Source organism: Protomyctophum parallelum (assembly GCF_964188405.1).
Source record: "Protomyctophum parallelum genome assembly, chromosome: 1".
Classification (NCBI taxonomy): domain Eukaryota; kingdom Metazoa; phylum Chordata; class Actinopteri; order Myctophiformes; family Myctophidae; genus Protomyctophum; species Protomyctophum parallelum.
This window is the reverse complement of record NC_139697.1, coordinates 86,164,582-86,185,992: the sequence shown is the minus strand read 5'-3', so window position 1 is coordinate 86,185,992 and position 21,411 is coordinate 86,164,582. Positions and strand designations below refer to the sequence as shown.

General features: G+C 43.4%; 1 protein-coding gene across 7 annotated transcripts in view; it reads left to right on the top strand.

The window, feature by feature from the left end:
* The window catches only part of LOC310873991 (vacuole membrane protein 1-like), a 79,653-nt gene that overhangs the window by 26,655 nt on the left and 31,587 nt on the right, over positions 1 to 21,411 (top strand). For all 7 annotated transcript variants that reach the window (XM_083786638.1, XM_083786635.1, XM_083786637.1 and 4 more), the window contains 2 exons: positions 2,122 to 2,337; positions 8,955 to 9,086. In XM_083786638.1, the coding sequence (XP_083642764.1) occupies positions 2,122 to 2,337; positions 8,955 to 9,086 (348 nt within the window). The remainder of the gene's footprint in view (positions 1 to 2,121; positions 2,338 to 8,954; positions 9,087 to 21,411) is intronic.

The window sequence follows — 21,411 nt, the reverse complement described above, 5'->3', positions numbered from 1 at the left end:
TTAGATGAGAATATGTGAGGCCATCTCAATAGAGTAACATGTCATGACTCAATTTCATCATTAAAACTAAGATATTCGCAATATATTCTTTAATGACAGATGTACTGTAGCTACTGCGACCACAAATGTCCCAAGAAAATTGCTAGCTTAGCAACCCAGTCGGCTGCGCTCTGGGAGAACAGAGCAGCTGATTTTTATGTTTGATTAGGCGTTCCATCATGCTCGTTTGAAGCACGGCTAGATGGCTGTTTCAACCAATCAGGTTGCTTCCTCGAAAATAACTGTTGTATATCTATCTAAATTAACTGAGGTAGGCCTACTATAAAAGCGTAGCCTCCACCACCACTACCATTATGTGGATGTTAATCTTGAGTCATCGATGGGTACAGGGAACACACATGGCTCATGAAAAATGTTACTGTTTCCTGTTGCCTCACATACTGCTGTCCTGCCTAGTCCTGTCCTGCCCTGTCCTGTTCTGTCCCAACTCCGGAAGTGGTTGCCCTACCCCACTTGTCAGATTGCTTTGGCGGTATGTTGCATAATACCCCAAACTGCCCCTGTGACACGAAACAGTGGAACATGCGTCACTGGGTGCACCCCTCCTATAGACACTCATATGGATGTAAACACATCGACCAGCCACAGATCACGCACTAAGCACACAGGCCACACATACTGTACACTGACCTAATTCATAGACCTGCCCTTGTTTGTAAACGTTACAGCATAATGTATCATAATAATAATGTGTTCTTCCATCTCAAGCATCCACTATTTCTGGTCCATGAAGAGTGTGCGTGTGTGTGTTTTTTTAGATTATAGCACGTGTAGTTAGAAAAAACGGTGTAATGTCATTTGTTTCCACAGCTGCTATAGCCTAGAGACTTCTCAGTATCAAATTGAACATTAACCACTTTTAGTATCAATAACTTCCTTTTTATTCCATTGAGGAAATGACCTTGTTAAGGGGAGTGAGTAAAGACCAGCAATGAATGAACTTGGCATTATGACGTATGCAATGGGAAGTCAACTATTGGAACTGTCTAAATGGCTTTTACTTTATTAGACTCAACTTGCTGTTGAGTTCTTATCAAAATGCAAAGGTGATCCTGTTTGTACACGATTGTGAGTTTATTATCCCGATTGTGAGTTGATTGATTCCCCCCCCCCCCTTTCCGAATCTAAAGTGGGCAGGTCGTTAACAAAGATTGTGAAATATGTGATATATATGGAGATTTTCCTGTCTATCATGCATACCCCAGTGTGGTGAATGGTGATATTTACAGTATACATATTTCATTGTCTCTCTCATTATTACATCATATCCCTTCTGTAGACGCATGCTTAGATTGTTTAGATTGTGATGGGCACTTAACTATTGTGTGTTTGTGTGTGTGTGTGTGTGTGTGTGTCGAACACATAAAGAGAGAATATGTGTGTGTGTGTGAGTGTGTGTATGGGTCGGGTGGGTGTGCGAACGTTTGCGTGTGCGTGTCACCCCTGTGACTGGGGGGTGGCCGAGTAGGTTTTGACCTTAATGTCACTGAAAAGCAGCTCTATATATTTTCGGCTTGCAAGCCTTTGGTGTTTGACACATTTTTAACCAGGTGCACGTGTGTATGCGTGTGTGCATGTGTGTACATTAGAGCTTGCTTCTCTCCAACAGCCTTTACTTTACTTTTCTCCACCAGGCCGAAGGCATGGGGAGAGAGTATATTTTGTATATTGTGTGTGTGTGTGTGTGTGTGTGTGTGTGTGTGTGTGTGTGTGTGTGTGTGTGTGTGTGTGTGTGGGTAGAAAGTGCATTCGCCCCTACATGTAAATGAAAATCACACCCGTGTGAAAGTAAGTGGTGCAACTCCGTGTGGAGGTCCCCGGAACCTCCAGACCCCCAGGAACACGCCCTGTTAATGTTTGTTAGTTTTATGTTAATAACTAATAGGGATTTTCCTCTGACTCAGAAGTACTCCCAACAGCTGCACTGACTCCCACTGTATTCTCCTTTCCCTTTTTCTGTCTTTTTATTTCCATCTGCCCCTTCATTAATGAATTCTCTCTCTCTCTCTCTCTCTCTCTCTCTCTCTCTTCCACCTGTCTCTTGTTCTTTCCATTGCTCAGGGTCCACACATAGCAGCAGTCACCGTAGCAGCATATGAATGTGGCTCAGTGGACTTCCCCGAGCCCCCCTACCCAGAGCAGATCACCTGCCCACAGGCAGAGACACCTGTGGTGGGCTCCGAGGGGGTGGAGGAGGTGGTTGGGGCTGCAGCCCTCCAGGGAGGCATGTCTCTCTGGACCATCATCTCCAAGGTTCGCCTGGAGGCGTGCATGTGGGTGAGTCGTTAAAGTGTGTTGGTTGGTCTGTTAAAGGGACATTTCACCGCTGGAAGCCAGTCACACAATGTTAATAGTATTTGTAGTAGATAACATTAGCACAATTTGAAATTTGCACTCTATGGACAGAAAAATAAAGTCTGTGTGTTTCACTATAGGGTTTGACTGGATTGCTGGATTACTACAATGACTATAATGCTTTGGTGCACTGCCCCACCTTGTGGAGAGGGGGTGGGCTGCCTTACTGAGACAACACGTAGTCCAGGGAGGAAGCTAGACCAGTGTCTGTGACATCACAGGCACTTTGAAATACTAAAATGTCTAAAACCACATATTACACAAATAAAAACCTCAGGAAAGTGTATTGATGTATAGATGATTACACACAACAATGAGTCAATATGTTATGAGTAGGCCTACTAACACATTTAAATGTAATCATTCATCAGATAAATGTAATTAAGAATGAAAGAAATGGGCTCATGTAACCACAGCTGACAAGGTACTGTACATGTCCGAATCGTAATCTAAACAGATAGTATGATGGACATCGCTGTGTGATAGTTTTCTATGGCACTCTATGTGAGTGTGTATATATATTATGATCATACTGTTTGAACAGTTTGCTCTCTAAACTAAATACAAAATACAAATCAAAATATTTCATGTATAGTATATACTGTTGCTCACTGCTGATGCTCTACTTCTGAAACACTTCCGCTGCCATTTGAGTACAGAACCAAACCATTTGAGTACAGAACCAAACCATTTGAGTACAGAACCAAACCATTTGAGTACAGAACCAAACCATTTGAGTACAGAACCAAACCATACAGAACCAAACCATTTGAGTACAGAACCAAACCAACCAAACCATTTGAGTACAGAACCAAACCATACAGAACCAAACCATTTGAGTACAGAACCAAACCAACCAAACCATTTGAGTACAGAACCAAACCATACAGAACCAAACCATTTGAGTACAGAACCAACCAATTTGAGTACAGAACCAAACCATACAGAACCAAACCATTTGAGTACAGAACCAACCAATTTGAGTACAGAACCAAACCATACAGAACCAAACCATTTGAGTACAGAACCAAACCATACAGAACCAAACCATTTGAGTACAGAACCAAACATACAGAACCAAACCATTTGAGTACAGAACCAAACCATTTAAGTACAGAACCAAACCATTTGAGTACAGAACCAAACCATACAGAACCAAACCATTTGAGTACAGAACCAAACCATACAGAACCAAACCATTTGAGTACAGAACCAACCAATTTGAGTACAGAACCAAACCATACAGAACCAAACCATTTGAGTACAGAACCAACCAATTTGAGTACAGAACCAAACCATACAGAACCAAACCATTTGAGTACAGAACCAAACCATACAGAACCAAACCATTTGAGTACAGAACCAAACCATACAGAAGCAAACCATTTGAGTACAGAACCAAACCATTTGAGTACAGAACCAAACCATTTGAGTACAGAACCAAACCATTTGAGTACAGAACCAAACCATTTGAGTACAGAACCAAACCATACAGAACCAAACCATTTGAGTACAGAACCAAACCATTTGAGTACAGAACCAAACCATACAGAACCAAACCATTTGAGTACAGAACCAAACCATACAGAAGCAAACCATTTGAGTACAGAACCAAACCATTTGAGTACAGAACCAAACCATTTGAGTACAGAACCAAACCATTTGAGTACAGAACCAAACCATTTGAGTACAGAACCAAACCATACAGAACCAAACCATTTGAGTACAGAACCAAACCATTTGAGTACAGAACCAAACCATACAGAACCAAACCATTTGAGTACAGAACCAAACCATACAGAACCAAACCATTTGAGTACAGAACCAAACCATACAGAACCAAACCATTTGAGTACAGAACCAAACCATACAGAACCAAACCATTTGAGTACAGAACCAAACCATACAGAACCAAACCATTTGAGTACAGAACCAAACCATTTGAGTACAGAACCAAACCATACAGAACCAAACCATTTGAGTACAGAACCAAACCATACAGAACCAAACCATTTGAGTACAGAACCAAACCATTTGAGTACAGAACCAAACCATACAGAACCAAACCATTTGAGTACAGAACCAAACCATTTGAGTACAGAACCAAACCATACAGAACCAAACCATTTGAGTACAGAACCAAACCATACAGAACCAAACCATTTGAGTACAGAACCAAACCATACAGAACCAAACCATTTGAGTACAGAACCAAACCATACAGAACCAAACCATTTGAGTACAGAACCAAACCATACAGAACCAAACCATTTGAGTACAGAACCAAACCATACAGAACCAAACCATTTGAGTACAGAACCAAACCATTTGAGTACAGAACCAAACCATTTGAAGCTGTGTGGAATATGGAACCAAACCATTTGAAGGCATGCGGAGTACGGGACAAAAGCACATTGCAGATCATTGGTCCAGGGGTTATAGTCATGTTATATCGCATAGCCAGCCTTCATCTGCCGTTGCAATGCATATTGCCCCAGGGCAGATTAAGTCTGGCCCCTCTAAATTGTGGGAGGACTTCACAGGCGAAGTAGTGACGAGCCAACCATATTCGTCTGGAACCAGGCTATAACCAACGAGGCGCAGTATGCAAATATGGGGCGGGACATTGCAGAAAAAAATCTAATACTGAGAGGGACGAGACTAATACCCACGCAGTGATATTAGTATCGCTACTGTATGCGAGGCTAGCCTCGGGGGTTCATGAACAAGACTAATACCCACGCAGTGATATTAGTATCGCTACTGTACGCGAGGCTGGCCTCGGGAGTTCATGAACAAGCTTCCCAGGTGAACTTGAGAAAGATGGCATTCACCTTGTGGGTGAATTTAAAGTGCTGAAGTGTATTCATTGACAATTCACGTTGACTTGGGAAAACCCCAGAGTCTTACTATGGATTTCCCCTATGCAACACTGGTGGTTTCACACCTCAGTAACCAGTGCTGTGGTTACCACTAGCCTGAAACCTGCAGACTTGCAGACATGGCAAGTAGAAACACACATTAGAGATATTTTCATCTTTAACCACTAAAGCCCTAGTACGTATGTACTTTGTCAGACGACAAATAGTGAATAGCTGATCTAATAGCCTAGGCTGGCAATGTGATGCATTGTGAGTTTCTGCTATTTAAAAAAAAAACATTAATTGTGAAATTAGTTTTTAAATGATCTAATTGTTTATGACTCATCCAAAATTGTAATGGCAGGGTTAATGTGGTTAACACACTTTTTTAATCCTTTAATATAGCATTTACCGGTATGTTTTATGCTTTATTATTATATGGGTCATTGGAGAGAGAAGAGAGGGTCTTATTCAAACCCTGCTTCTCACGCTTACATGAGCATGAGCACTATCTGGCTGAGCCATCTTTACCACCTCTTATTAGCATTGAGGTTTAAAACCAATTATAGTGATACTAGCTGTTTTCACTTACTTTTTAAAACTACCTGACCCTTTTGCACAGACAGAGATACACTGTACCAGGAGTTTAGTTTCCTTCTGATTGTGACTCAGGTGGCTTATTGACTCAGATATGTATCAGAGTTACAGTGAAACCATTGATGCCTGTTATTGTAGACCTAAAACACACACACACACACATGCACGCACGCACACACACACACACACACACACACACACACACACACACACACACAACTTGGTCAATCCTGGAGTCTGTTTTCACCTTTGATAATGACGTGGAGGCGTTGTGTTTTGTGTCACGGTGGAAGAAGTGATGGGGAAATACAGACTCATGTATGTAGACTTCCCAATAACTGGCCCTGTGACTTCCTTTTCTTTGTATGTTCTGTATAATCTTTATTATACTGCATATCTTATATGATTGAGATACAGTAACTACAGAAATACATTAATATTTTACTAGCATCACTGCGGACACAAAATTACAATATTTTAAAATTACATTTTAAAAGTTAGTTTGGTCAGCTATTATCCCCCACATCACGCTCTCTCTCTCGCACGCACGTGTGTGTGCGCACACACACACACACACACACTCTGCTAATATCATGCGTGTGTGTGTGTGTGTGTGTGTGTGTGTGTGTGTGTGTGTGTGTGTGTGTGTGTGTGTGTGTGTGTGTGTGTGTGTGTGTGTGTGTGTGTGTGTGTGTGTGTGTGTGTGTGTGTGTGTGTGTGTGTGTGTGTGTGTGTGTGTGTGTGTGTGTGTGTGTGTGTGCGTGCGTGCGTGCGTGCGTGCGTGCGTGCGTGCGTGCGTGCACGTGCGGGTGGGCGTGCGCGTGCGTGTGGACGTGAGTAAGCAGTAAACTGCGGCACTTCCCGGGTAGCACTTTTCTCCCCTGAGGTGAAGGCTGGGCCACATGTTCTGTATGCCACCCGATCCCTTGGCTTCACCCAACCTCCTTGTAGGCTGGCACAGGGCTGGCACAGTTGGCAACACCTGTTGGGCCCGCAGCTTTAAAACACGCCCACAAGCACCCCTCCCTCCCTCCATCCTTCCCTCTCTATTTCGCTCCCTCCCCTCCGCTTCTTTCTCTTTGGGAACTGGCAGAGCGTTTGTATACAGTGAAGAGGATTCCTCCTTCCTCTTTTTCTTGTTAAACGTTGAATTCAGAAATTCAATGTTATTTTCGGCGAGTGTCCAGTCTCACTCGTTCGTCCTTCTGTGGGCAACGCCATCATTTACTAATGGTCGCCCTCAAGTGGTCCACTTCAAACAATACTCCACTGCAGGTGGACACATTATACTGCCTGCCTCCCTCCCTCTCTCTCTCTCACACACACACACACACACACACACACACACACACACACACACACACACACAAGCGCACACACAGACTCACACGCACGCACACACACACACACACACACACACACACACACACACACACACACACACACACACACACACACACACACACACACACACACACACATACATACACACACACTCAAAAACCCCTTCACAAACAGAAGCAGTGCCATTGAATGGAGCAGCTGTCTGGGAGATTAAGGCATGTCGCCATTATGAGGAAACGGGCAGATTTCATCAAAGGCCGCTGTGTTGACAGGGAACAGGGTGTCCAGATTAACCGTGTGCCAGTTTTTTTTTGTATTTTTTTTTGTGTGTTTTTTTGTAGAGCACTGCCTCTAGTGTTTGGGCATGCTGTCTCCACCGTGGTTGCTAACGACCCACTAATCATGTTCTAGCTAAACGCTCTTGTTACATGATGCAAGTAACAGTTGTCTGACCACAGTTAGCTCATTATTTCCCTATATGGGAAATGTGAATTTATATTGTGTGTGCGTATGTGCGAGTGTGTGTGTGTGTGTGTGTGTGTGTGTGTGCGTGTGTGCGTGTGCGCGCGTGCGTGTGTGCGTGCGTGCATGAGTACCAAAAACACATGGGGGAACAAAGGGGAATCACAAACCGGCTTCATGTATTGATTTCTCTTGATCTGTGGTAACATCTCAGCGATAGATCTCACTGTGTGAACTTGTTCAAGCCACATCATTAACTAAAATAACCTTTCCTCTAGCATCCCTCTCACTCCCGCTGCTCCCCTCCTCCTCCCCGCCTGGAAACATTACTGTAACGAGCTCTGAGCCATTCCAAAACACTACATTTCTTGGCGGGCATTTTCATTGTGTTAATTAACTCTGTACCCCCTTCACCCTCCCTCTGTCCTCGTGTTTCTCCTGGTATGAACCTGGTGAACCGGCCAAGTGAAGTGGCGAGGATTTATTCTCCTCAAATCTCTTCCGTTTTTCTAACTGTTAAGCTTCCCTTGCATCTCACACGCACACGCGCGCGCACACACACACACACACACACACACACACACACACACACACACACACACACACACACACACCTGCCTCCAGTCTTTTATTTCTGTGAACTCCTTCGCATGTTTAGTTCTTAGACCAACATAGCTTTATAATTAGAACACGCTGACTTTGCCAGAGCTGCCAGTTGAGAATAAATCTGAACGCATTTTGTACATTGAGAAGCATAGAGACGTAGGTGAGCTGCATCAACTATTCACCCTGAATAGTTGAAGCAGCTCACCTACTTCTCTATGATGCTTTCACCATCTCACAGCCGACCCCATGATTATTTTGTCGTTAATTACATAAATAACAACTTATGTTCTCAAATCCATTCTGTCTTTGTTACTATTAAACATCCCTGACCTCTTTGGATGTTGGATATTGACATGGGTTTTTCTCACAAGCTCTACTACAGGGCTCGATACAGGTGACCGTGATACTAATTGTGCTCCATGTATTTTGAAGTGGCATTGAACACTTCTAAACAAGGTGTCCACTTAGGTAGATAGCAAGTGTTTAATTCTCCTTTGGCATTGTGAACTGAAACTCTCTTTTCTGTTTTATTTCCCTGTGTGTGTGTGTGTGTGTGTGTGTGTGTGTGTGTGTGTGTGTGTGTGTGTGTGTGTGTGTGTGTGTGTGTGTGTGTGTGTGTGTGTGTGTGTGTGTGTGTGTGTGTGTGTGTGCGTGTGCGTGTGTGAAAAGGGTGCTGGCACTGCCATAGGGGAATTGCCTCCCTACTTCATGGCGCGGGCAGCCAGGCTGTCTGGTGAGGATCCGGGCGATGAGGACTACCTAGAGTTTGAGGAGATGCTGGAACAGGCCCAGTCCTCCCAGGTGAATATCATGCCCCTTCTCCCTCAGTCCTCCCAGCCGCGGCCATTTTGAAGATGCGTGCGTATTCACTTGCATTCAATGGTCCGTGTGCAAATGCCTGTATCTCCAAATCGGCACAATGAATGTCGTTTCTGGTATAAACAAGGTTTTTCGGCCGACAGCAGGTTTTTTCTGCACCGAGCGAGAAAACAACAACCGGTCAAGACACCACACATAGCATTTTGTCATTGTAACATGCGGTTACGGATATTTGGCTCTTCAATAAGTGTTACGCGCGATAAAACCTTGGCAATACGCGATTTAATGCTGGTGGCAAGACGGTTAATATCAAAGCATTGCTTTATTAAGATTTTAAGACAAAACAAGCAATAATTGTGAAAATAGCTCTACAAGCTCACAACGCTTGCTATTTTCACTACTACTCGGGCCATGCATGTCATGACCGATGCAAGTGGAGAATAAAATACATGGTCATCATCATCATACAGTACATGCCATGATAACCTCCTCTCTCCTATGGTAAGAAGATGGGGTTACTGTTCCTTCTGTTCTCTCCCACTTTTCCTTTAATTTGATGAAGATGCCTTCCTTCTCCTCCATCCCAACATTACTGCGATTCTTCTATCACATACTTCCATATTATGGCTTTTGCATGCTGAGACAGAGTGACAGCCAGACACGCACACATATTTTGTAAATTATAATATATAGATATTTGAAATAGGGTAATGTAGTAGTAATGTACTTTTCCCCTTCCTAGACATGTAGTGGAGTGAAAGTCAAGTATCGAAAAATACAAATTCACAAGAAAAGTACAGATACTATAAACATTTACTTAAGTACAGTACTCAAGTAAATGTACTTGGTTACTGTCCATCACTGCCGTTCTCCCTTTTCCACGTACTCCTTTATCATTTATCTTCATTATTGTCTCCACCAGGCCGAAGGCATTGGGAGAGAGAGTATGTTCTGCACTCCGTCCGTGTGTCCGTCCGTCCGTCCGTCTGTGTACAGCTAATCTCCGGCACCGTTAACCCGGCCGATGCCAAACTTTGCACACACACTCCCTAGATGCCAACGATGAACCTCTGATTCATTCCAGAAAGGACTGTTATAGCGCCACCAGGAGGCCGACTTTTGTAAAACACATTTTTTATATTACTCCTCTATAAAATCGTTACACAGTATTTCTATAGTCGTGCTCAAGACAGATCTGTCCGATATTTCATATTCCATCCTGATTGGCTAACATTGGCTTTCAAAATGTGCGGGATTGGCCCGTTTTGAACAAAAAGCCGCAAATCATGAATGCAGCGTGCAATTTACGTGAAATCTTTCACAGACGTTCCTATTAGGCTGAGGAATATATCCCACCCTTTTCACATTGGCCTGTTATAGCGCCACCAACAGGTGGATTTTAGCAAAACACATTTTTGGAACAAAATGCCTCAAATTATCCAATTGCCATCCAAGGCGTAAGAAGAAATGCCACCCATTTCACATTGGCTTATTATAGCGCCACCAGGAGGCCACAACCTCACCTACCCTGGTGGAGACCTGTGCCCAGAGTGGCACTTTTTTTAGTCTAATATCTACTTTCTCACTCAATGTCCTCCTCATCATCATAACACTCAATGCACCCCAGGTTTCACTTAAGTGTACAGTAATGCCTCGTTTCCATTGAACTGATTCATTGTCTCCACCAGGCCGAAGGCATCGGGAGAGAGAGTATGTTTTGCACTCCGTCCGTCCTTCTGTGTGTGTGTGTGTGTGTGTGTGTGTGTGTGTGTGTGTGTGTGTCCGTCCGTCTGTGTACAGCTAATCTCCGGCACTGTTGGCCCGACCGATGCCACACTGTGCACACCTACTCCCTGGATGCCAGCCACGAACCTCTGCCCCAATTTTTCCACAACGGCCTGTTATAGCGCCACCAAGAGGCCGACACATTTCTGTAGATTAGACATTTTATCCATACATCACGCAAATCGGTATACACTATCTCTATAGTCATGTGATCAACACAGATTCCTCATATTCTATCCCCATTGGGATCAAGATTGCCTTCCAAAGTTTGCACGATTGGTCTGTTTTGAACAAAATGCTTAAAATCTTAACACAGCGTGCGATTTCCGTGCAATTATGCACGCACATTCCCACTAGGCAGAGGAAGAAATGCCACTTAAACATTTTCGAATCAGCCTCATGGTGGCGCTATAACAGCCCAATATCTGTTTTTACTTATAACTGCACCGATCTGTGTACAACTGTGTATGCACACTTCCTAGAGGCCAAGAAAAAACCTTTGCCCTACATTTTTCGCATCTGCCTCTTATCATTGGCACCATGAGGCTGATTTTTGCAAAACACATTTCTTTATATTACTCGCACAGATTTTATCCATACATCACGCAAATCGGTATACACTATCTCTATAGTCGTGTTCAACACATGTGTTCAACACATATCTGTTTGATTTTTCATATATTACTCCTACACATTTTGTCCAAACTTCACAAATGCTTTTATCCTGGTGGAGACCTGTGCCCTAAGGGGCACTTTTTCTAGTTTTATGGATGAATCGAAATAATGAATGTAAAGTGCAATTGAGTACCCCAAAAAGCACTCTATAAACAAAATATTATTAACACAGTTATGCAACTCAATTTAATGAAATGGTGTCTTCTGTGTGTTTCCTGGTACACAAAACAATAGTCTCTCAGAAATATGTAAAAAAAGAAAAATAATACGTACAGGAAAAACACAGAAGGATCTGTTTCGCACATAATCGGAGATCACGGAATGGACTGAAGGGATTTACAGGCAGAACACAGAACTGAATGGAAGTGAGGCATAAGGTATAAGAAGTCTATCTGTTACCTGTTATTTGTCACCACTGCTAAATCCTCAGTGTTACAGTACATTCTGTGAAAATATCAGATCTACAAGCTCACAGTGTGTCATGTTGTGATTTGTTGTGAGCTTGTAGATCAGCTATTTTCGGCGAAAAGATTAGGTGTGGACGGAAAAAGGGACAGGACCAAGTACGGACCCCTGGGGGACAAGTACAGTATATAGGGTGTAAATAGTTCACTTCTAACTCAACTACAACATGCGTATATATTTGCCTTCCTCAGGGGATTTGTGAATGGAGGAATGAGAAATATGCTAGTGGTTTTATCCTGGCTTAATCTAACCTGTCTTCTGACTGTCTCCATCCTGGGGAATGCCTTTCCTGACAATATAGGTCTTGTGACAGTCTTCATCCTAGGGAATGCTTTTCTCTTCCTGACAATGTAGCTCAAACAGTTAGACACTTTGTGGTGTATTTAAAAGTCCATGCCTTTTGGCTTTGAGTTCGTGGCCACAGAGGCTAGTATTATATGACAATAAAATGACTCCATCTGAATGTACTATATATGTATATCTTTCGCAGTGTTTCGGACATTGCAGATCTGTAGGTGTTCATTTATGCCTAATTTGACCTGGTAATTCGAAGTGGTATTTGTGTTGAAAACGGAGGTTTACACAGTGGATCTATTGAATGTCATGTATGTCTGTAACCTTTATAAGCAGGAGAGTTATTTTGAGGTTCGAGACCTCATTTCCCTGGCAAAGACAAGTGCACACAAACAATGCACACAAATTAATGTCCATAAAGAAAATAGTTGTAACAAAAAGCAAGAGACCCCCTCCCAACAAGATCCAGATGCGTGCCGATAGGTGATCTATATAAAACCCTCTTCCCACTTGCTTGAAATGCCTGCAATTTACTGGTATATTTAATGTTGCAGTCCTGTGTGAACATGTGCCAATTCTGAATGCCCGTACATAAAGTATATTGTACCGTCATTTTCATGTCACCCTACCTAGTCAGAATGCCTGCATTGTTATCCTGAAAGCAAAGCGTCACTTTGTGTTGATAGAACAAAATGTTATTCTATCAACACAGCAATGTACTGGTATTCCAGTGGAAACACAACTATACAGTAAGGTTCACAGAGACTTCATTACACATCTTTATCATTTAATCCTTTACTCCATGTACACGAGTTTGTATATTATAAAATGTAAATAATAATTTGTGTGTCAGATATTTAAATTATTCCCCTTTCAAAGAGATAGGAGCCTTGTCTTGTTATTCTGAACCCAGGGACTTTACCAAGATGGCACTTGGAGTCAACCAACGTCTCTTAAAGAGACTTTGCTGTAATAACTGGAGACGTTGAGTGTGACTATGAACCAGTAACCTTGCTTCACTAGGCTTTCCACCTCGGAGGAAAGCCTGGTCTGTGGTACAAAATTGCTGTGTGATCCAGTCGGGCGTGGATGATATCGTTATGTCATGTTAACCAGATTGATGTTTATGTCAACCATCAATCTGGAACTTCCTTTCGTCAAACCCGAAGAATAACAATAAAAGCGTACCTCATTCTCTCATAGGCTGTGGCTTTTATTGGGAAAAATTCGTTGAGGAAAAGGAAGTTCCAAATTGATGGTTCCGGCCTGATGACTACAAAACAATGACTACAACATGACGTAACGATATCATCTGCTCCCGACTGGATCATAAACCCGAAAAGGATTGCCCAGGCTAGTTGTACTGTAGTTGGCTAGTTGCTATGCGATTGTTGAATGAGATGTGTCAGAAGTTGCCTCCCATAAGGTTTACAATGCCTATTTTATTACTAATGCCATGGACATCTGGATAGGTTGGCACCAATTGCAGACGAGCTTTAAGACTGCATGTGTGTGTCTAGAGCTCTGACATCACTGGACCCACTGATAAAGCCTCGCTCCCCACCAGAACACTGAGAAAATAGCCCAGTGTGTGGAAGAGCCAAACAGAAGACACATCGTTGGCTCAGAAGCTTTTGTCTTCGTTTTATTCTATACTTGAATGCGTTCCTGTATTTTGTATCTATTTATTTTTTGGGGTCAAAACCAAGGTGACACTGAAGGAGCATCGCCTGTTTGTCTCACATCTGTCTGAATGAAGTGGAGATTAAAAATAGACATTGCACGCCTTAGTGTCTATCGCTTTCGCTCACTCTCTCTTTCACTCTCTTTTCATGATTCCTTTGACATCCCTCCCTCCTTACGCTCTCATTCTTTCTCATGAGCTATATTCCCATCCTCTGCATCGCTCTCACTTTCTGCTTGTCTCTAGTCTGTTGATATCTGATCTGGCAGCCTTATGTGTGTGTGAGTCCGGATGTCCTACTGTTCGTCTCAACAACAGCATTTAGGAACCATTAAGGAGCTACAGCATACGGCAGCGTGTTTTTGTCTTTGTGATGATTTTACCTTTATTCGGATGTTTGGGGATCCTTCTGTCTGTTGAGGCGACCTATCAACAACTTAATTTATTGAGCGTCACTTGTTTTATCGCTGTACGGTATGGTTTTTTTTATATATATTTTTTTGTCAGAGGGGACATGAAACCGATCAACATGAACACACGGATCTATCTCAAATCAACCTGTGTTGCTTTGAGTGACGGCTCCAAATCAATAGAATAAGACAGCAGTACAAATAGACACTAATGGAATTTACACTATTCAAACTGGACAACTGGTTGGACTGGTGACATGGATTGTTGCATTGAAGTATTAAGAAATTGACACTGTCGGCCATGGGCAGCAGAGCTGGAATAAGATGCTGACTTTATCTTTCTCACTGTCCAAGTCATACGAGTCTCTAGGTGCCAGCACTGCTATTTCTCTCAGTCTGCACGTGCCAACTTCCTGACACATGTTCACGTGACACACAGCGGCAGATTTCTGTGCGCCTCTCTTCCATTTTCTTTCCTTTTTTGTTTTCATTCAAAACAGCTATTCAAGAGTAATGAAGTCATCCGCTCTTCCAACGGGTCCAGACACTGATGTCATGAGCAGCAGCATTTCTTTCCACTTAAATCTTAGCTCGGTACAAAAGCCAAACATTTTCATGGCCCTTAGGAGCCCAGGAGGCATCCTCGATATAGACATGGAATGCCTTGGGGGTGGGGGTTGGGGGGGCGTGGGTGGTGGTGGTGTGTGTGTGTGTGTGTGTGGGGGGGGGGCATGTGGGCTTGGGGGGGGGTCTTACATGCATCAAGCCCATGACTGCTTGTAACACGATAATGAAATCATTTCCTGCTGGCCGTGTGGGGACTTTTTCCCCTCGTCTGGCAAGGAAGGGGTTAACAGGCTGTGAATTGTTGATTGCCAACTCCCAGGATGGTATCTCCTGTAAGTGAAATGAGAGCCATCTGCGCTGGGCGTGTGCCTGCCTCCCCTGGCCTACTGCACTCAAAGGCTCTCTGTGCTGTGGTTTGCCCTGCCCCGTCACGTGACTTCTCTGAAAGTGCCCCCTCCCTCCTCCTCCCCCTTTATTTCCAGTAAACTGTTTGAAAGGAGGGGGGTGAGTCAGAGTAAAACCAGCTTCCCTTTAACCGCAGCTTGTTAAAGAATTTGTCAACGTGGACTCAGGGGTGCATTTTTTTTTCTTCCTTTTGTCCAGATAGATTTGAATTTTTCTAGAAGCGACTATAGGACCGGTTGCGTCAGGGGGTCTACTTCCTGTGCCTGCGAGCGAGGGTGGGGGCTCATGCGGAGTTAATGAGATGAACTTTAGCCATCTCCCTGTCGGGGCTGGCGACCGTGCCGGAGATGGGTGTCCTGTGTGTGAAAGACTTTCATTCAGAAAAAGAAATACTGAGAGGGAGAGAGAAAAAAATGTGTGTGGGTGTTGACTTGTATATAGGCTATGCATAGATTTTTCCTCGTCTGACACTTAGATTTTCCCCATTGAGCAGATTGCTTTGTCGTTGCAGGCTTTTTGTCTGTTTGAACTCCTTACCCCATCAGCACTACAAGAGCCTATTAAAAAACCTTTTGGCAAGGGAGTTTCCATTCATGAGCATGGATACATATACAAGTATAGATTATAAAATAAAAAATTGCTGATAGCGCATGTGTGTATACTGTATATACAGTATATATATATCACGGTCTCAGAAATGCAAAGAAACCATGTTTTTTGCCACTTGTCTTCTGGCTTTCCAATAATTGCCATCATCTCTGTGGCAACAATAAGCATTTACATTTTAATGTCTCTGTGTACAGGCGAAAAAGTAATAATGTTTTTGCAAACCACATATGATCTGCTTCTTGACATGGAACAGAAATGATGCAACGCAACAACCATCTAAACAGTCAGCAAAACGTAATCAGCGGTCCCACAGAGGGCGTCTGGATGTGGGGTCGTTATAGCGTGGATTGCTGAGTAAAGCAGTTACTGCTGAGTAGCCAAACCTGGAACCGTAGTTCCATGGTTTTAATGACACTGCACCCTTGACAAGATCTCCTAAATGTAATTGCTGCTGCTAAGCCCTGCCCTGAAGGCCAGTGGCGATGGGGGCGTGTGGGTGGCAGGCAGCCCTGGTGATGTGCCTGGCAAAGATGGTGATTTTCCATAAGCCACCAACAACAGAGTCTGGATGTCTGAACCCCAGCCATGGAAGATAAACGCTTTCCTCATCCAGAAATTCAGAAAAGCAAAAGAGTTCAAGTACATAGTCCAACTGTAGTAAATCACAATATTATACACAAACACATGCACACACACACACACACACACACACACACACACACACACACACTGTTCCCCCTGGGGACCTTTGTCCACACTATGTTGAATTTCTTATTCCCTCCTTATTGAGAAAGTGAAAAAAAAACCTAAACTGTTCTTAATGCGAACAATGCAAGTGTCATAAAGTAAATGGGATTCATGGGGCGAAACATGTCCGTCTCCATGGCAGTGATTGGATATGCATGATTCTGTCAACAACACAGTGGGTTGTCAGGTAGCGCTGGTCCAGTCAACAACACAGTGGGTTGTCAGGTAGCGCTGATCCAGTCAACAACACAGTGGGTTGTCAGGTAGCGCTGGTCCAGTCAACAACACAGTGGGTTGTCGGGTAGCGCTGATCCAGTCAACAACACAGTGGGTTGTCAGGTAGCGCTGGTCCAGTCAACAACACAGTGGGTTGTCGGGTAGCGCTGATCCAGTCAACAACACAGTGGGTTGTCAGGTAGCGCTGGTGGGTAGGGCGGCGGTGGCTCAGGGGTAGAGTGCCTGGATGGTAACCGTAAGGTTGCCAGTTCGAACCCGGGCTCCCCCAGAGTTACTGTCGAAGTGTCCTTGAGCAAGACACTGAACCCCTAATTGCTCCCGATGTGCTAGTTGGTGCCTTGCATGGTTTCCGCTGCCATCGGTGTATGAATGTGTGTGTGAATGGGTGAATGTAATGCACAATCTCTGTAAAGCGCCTTGGATAAAGGCGCTATATAAATGCACCATTTACCATTTACCAGTCAACACAGTGGGTTGTCGGGTAGCTCTGGCCCAGTCAACACAGTGGGTTGTCAGGTAGCGCTGGTCCTGTCAACACAGTGGGTTGTCAGGTAGCGCTGGTCCAGTCAACACAGTGGGTTGTCAGGTAGCTCTGGTCCAGTCAACACAGTGGGTTGTCAGGTAGCTCTGGTCCAGTCAACACAGTGGGTTGTCGGGTAGCTCTGGCCCAGTCAACACAGTGGGTTGTCAGGTAGCTCTGGCCCAGTCAACACAGTGGGTTGTCAGGTAGCTCTGGTCCAGTCAACACAGTGGGTTGTCGGGTAGCTCTGGCCCAGTCAACACAGTGGGTTGTCAGGTAGCTCTGGCCCAGTCAACACAGTGGGTTGTCAGGTAGCTCTGGTCCAGTCAACACAGTGGGTTGTCGGGTAGCTCTGGTCCAGTCAACACAGTGGGTTGTCGGGTAGCTCTGGCCCAGTCAACACAGTGGGTTGTCAGGTAGCTCTGGTCCAGTCAACACAGTGGGTTGTCAGGTAGCTCTGGTCCAGTCAACACAGTGGGTTGTCAGGTAGCTCTGGTCCAGTCAACACAGTGGGTTGTCAGGTAGCTCTGGTCCTGTCAACACAGTGGGTTGTCGGGTAGCTCTGGTCCAGTCAACACAGTGGGTTGTCGGGTAGCTCTGGTCCAGTCAACACAGTGGGTTGTCAGGTAGCGCTGGTCCAGTCAACACAGTGGGTTGTCAGGTAGCGCTGGTCCAGTCAACACAGTGGGTTGTCAGGTAGCGCTGGTCCAGTCAAGAACACAGTGGGTTGTCAGGTAGCGCTGGTCCAGTCAACACAGTGGGTTGTCGGGTAGCTCTGGCCCAGTCAACACAGTGGGTTGTCAGGTAGCGCTGGTCCAGTCAACACAGTGGGTTGTCAGGTAGCGCTGGTCCAGTCAACACAGTGGGTTGTCAGGTAGCGCTGGTCCAGTCAACACAGTGGGTTGTCAGGTAGCGCTGGTCCAGTCAACACAGTGGGTTGTCAGGTAGCGCTGGTCCAGTCAACACAGTGGGTTGTCAGGTAGCGCTGGTCCAGTCAACACAGTGGGTTGTCGGGTAGCGCTGGTCCAGTCAACACAGTGGGTTGTCAGGTAGCGCTGGTCCAGTCAACACAGTGGGTTGTCAGGTAGCGCTGGTCCAGTCAACACAGTGGGTTGTCGGGTAGCGCTGGTCTGGTCCAGGCCGTCCACAGCGGTTCTGTTGTAAACCATACACATTCCTTCCCTCAGACACCCAGCCCCGTCTCCCACCTCCTGAAAACACACTGCGCGCACACACACACGCACGAACGCTTGCGCACACAAGTGCACGTACCCTGCAACGGTTCCACACACGCAAACACAGGCAATGAAGGCTAGGCTGGAATTGAGGTAGCAGGCTTGTCTTGGTGGAAGCCTTATGCGATTGGATGGAGGAATGCGAACTGTTAACCAATCAAATTCAGTGTCCATTTGTAACCCCCCCTCCGCCCCCCACCCACCCAATCCCCTTTTAGGCTACCCTCGTTGTCTCTCAGATTTCATGTCCGCTGGGTTGGACTCCTCGAAGAATGTCACTAGTACTGTATTGGTTTTGTTGACCATATTTGGTAGTACAGTATCACCACCATTCCCCTAACTCCAGTTTTGATTTAACAATGTGCTTGAGAGATAATATAGATCACACACACACACACACACACACACACACACACACACACACACACACACACACACCTCTTAGCATTCAACCATTGCATTCTAGAATTGTTGATTTTACACCTTTTGCACCTGCAGAAAATATAGATGATGCAAATAAATGACCTAAGCCGTAGAATCAATAATTGAAAAATATACATCATTATTTTGAGACCAATATTTTGAGTTAAAATAGTAAAAATATCACATTCAGAAAAGCCAGGTGTGTAGATTTAAAAATCATAATGACACACAGGATCTTTGCTACACATCTATTTGTATTGCTTCATAATGTATATTCACTGCCTACAATTATGTAATTGCATTTGTACTGCATTTCACCAGTATAAGCATTGCATCGATGAGTCCTTGACTCATGTATAATCATTTTGGAAATTACAAGATTATGCTAAAATGAAACAAAGTATACACACATACATTTAGATGTTTACAGGTATAAAAAAGGTGTGGGAAATGTATTTTTGTGCGAGCTCCATCATATACATGTACTGTATACTGTACATCTATATGTATACAGTATATACTGTATGTATTATACACACACACACACACACACACACATGTCGCCTGAGAAAGGTTATCTTTTAATATATGTTATCAAACTTGACTTAAATTATTTTCCAGTTCTCAACTTGCTAACAGAATATAGTAAAATGTTAGCATTTAACATTTCACTAACATGGAAACATAACTTTGCTTCTTTAGATATTAACTTTCTTTACACAATGTTTGTACACGTTCTTTATATATTTTCCTATGGAACAAATTCTTTATATTTTCCACACTATTAATGCCCACAAATTATAGAACTCTAAACAGAATGTTTAGTTATAGAACTGAATCAATTTATTTTTAACACTACTTATATGCTACTCTGATTTGAGACCATTTATAGCTCAAAAGTTATTAATTTAATTAAACTATGACATGAAAGAAAATGTATTGTCTACAATTAATTATGCCATGGTTTACCTACCGTAGGTGTGACATTTTGTCATCCACAAAGTGTGAAACAGTCACCATTTGAACCAGCAGAAAGAAAACCCTCAGTATTCCTGCTCAGTTCCCAGAACTATTTTAAATAACACCCAAACCGATTAAAGCTCCTCTTCCCAGAAAAGGTATTGACAGGAAAAATCCATGCCATTGCTGTGAAAAGAGGCTTTTGTGTGTATGTCAAGAGGGTTGGGGGAAAAGCAGTAGAATATGTTAGAATATGTGAGTCATTGGAATGGCCAAAGCGCCTTGTCTTGTTCTCACATATCCAATGATAAAGGATTTAAAACTGCCACTAGAGGTAAGCCACATTATGGAAGCGCTTAAATTTACCTGCATTCACACACAAACATTTTAGAAATTAGTTTTAGTTATATTTAAGATTGTGACATTAAAGATTGCATTTCTGCAGTGCGAATGGTGGGGAGAGCGTTTAAATTGTAGTCAGTGTCATTCGTGAAGACTTACTCATAAGTGTGGGGGTAGGGGGGGGGGGGGGGGTGAAGCATTACTATGTCATTTAAATAAATAAATAAAATTCTGTGAGGATGAGATTCAATTCAACAGGCGGTCTCAGTCATTGTGACAAATGTATGAACAAGGAAGATTCCTCTTCACTAAGTTCCCCTCATCTTGCACAGACACATTTACACAGACACAGTACAGATAAATGTCGATATGCATTGATGAAGTTCAGTGAATAAAGTGTTACTGCATGCTGCTGATGTCCCAAAATATTGTAGATTTGAAGAAAATGTGCACAAATCTAGGTAATTGGGAAATACACATATGGACGGCTTAATTATTTTAAGTGTCCATAAAGTACTAGAAACCAATTTCCAAATGTCATAAACAGTTGTGTTAGTTGTGAACCCGATTTATGAAGGTGTGAGTATCTGTTTTATGTGCGTTCACCGTTCTTTATGAGTGATTAAAACTGTACTGAAATAGTTTTTCTGTTGGGCCGCTTGGTGAAGTTAAAATCATTCATATCGGGGTGGTTTCAGATTTGCTCTCATTAAGAAATAAATGCACTTCCTAAACAGCTTATTGCCACATTATTCGTTTCATTTTCACAGTGTGGTATTTTTAAAAGTGTAATTGAGAGATTGAATGACATTACACCTCCACTTTTTATTAAATAAACAACTGAGATATCATCTGACTGAGGCACCAGAGGCATCTTAAAAGAAACTGGTATTGGAATATTGAATGTTGACCTAAATAATGCAACTCATTTTAATACACTTTGACACTA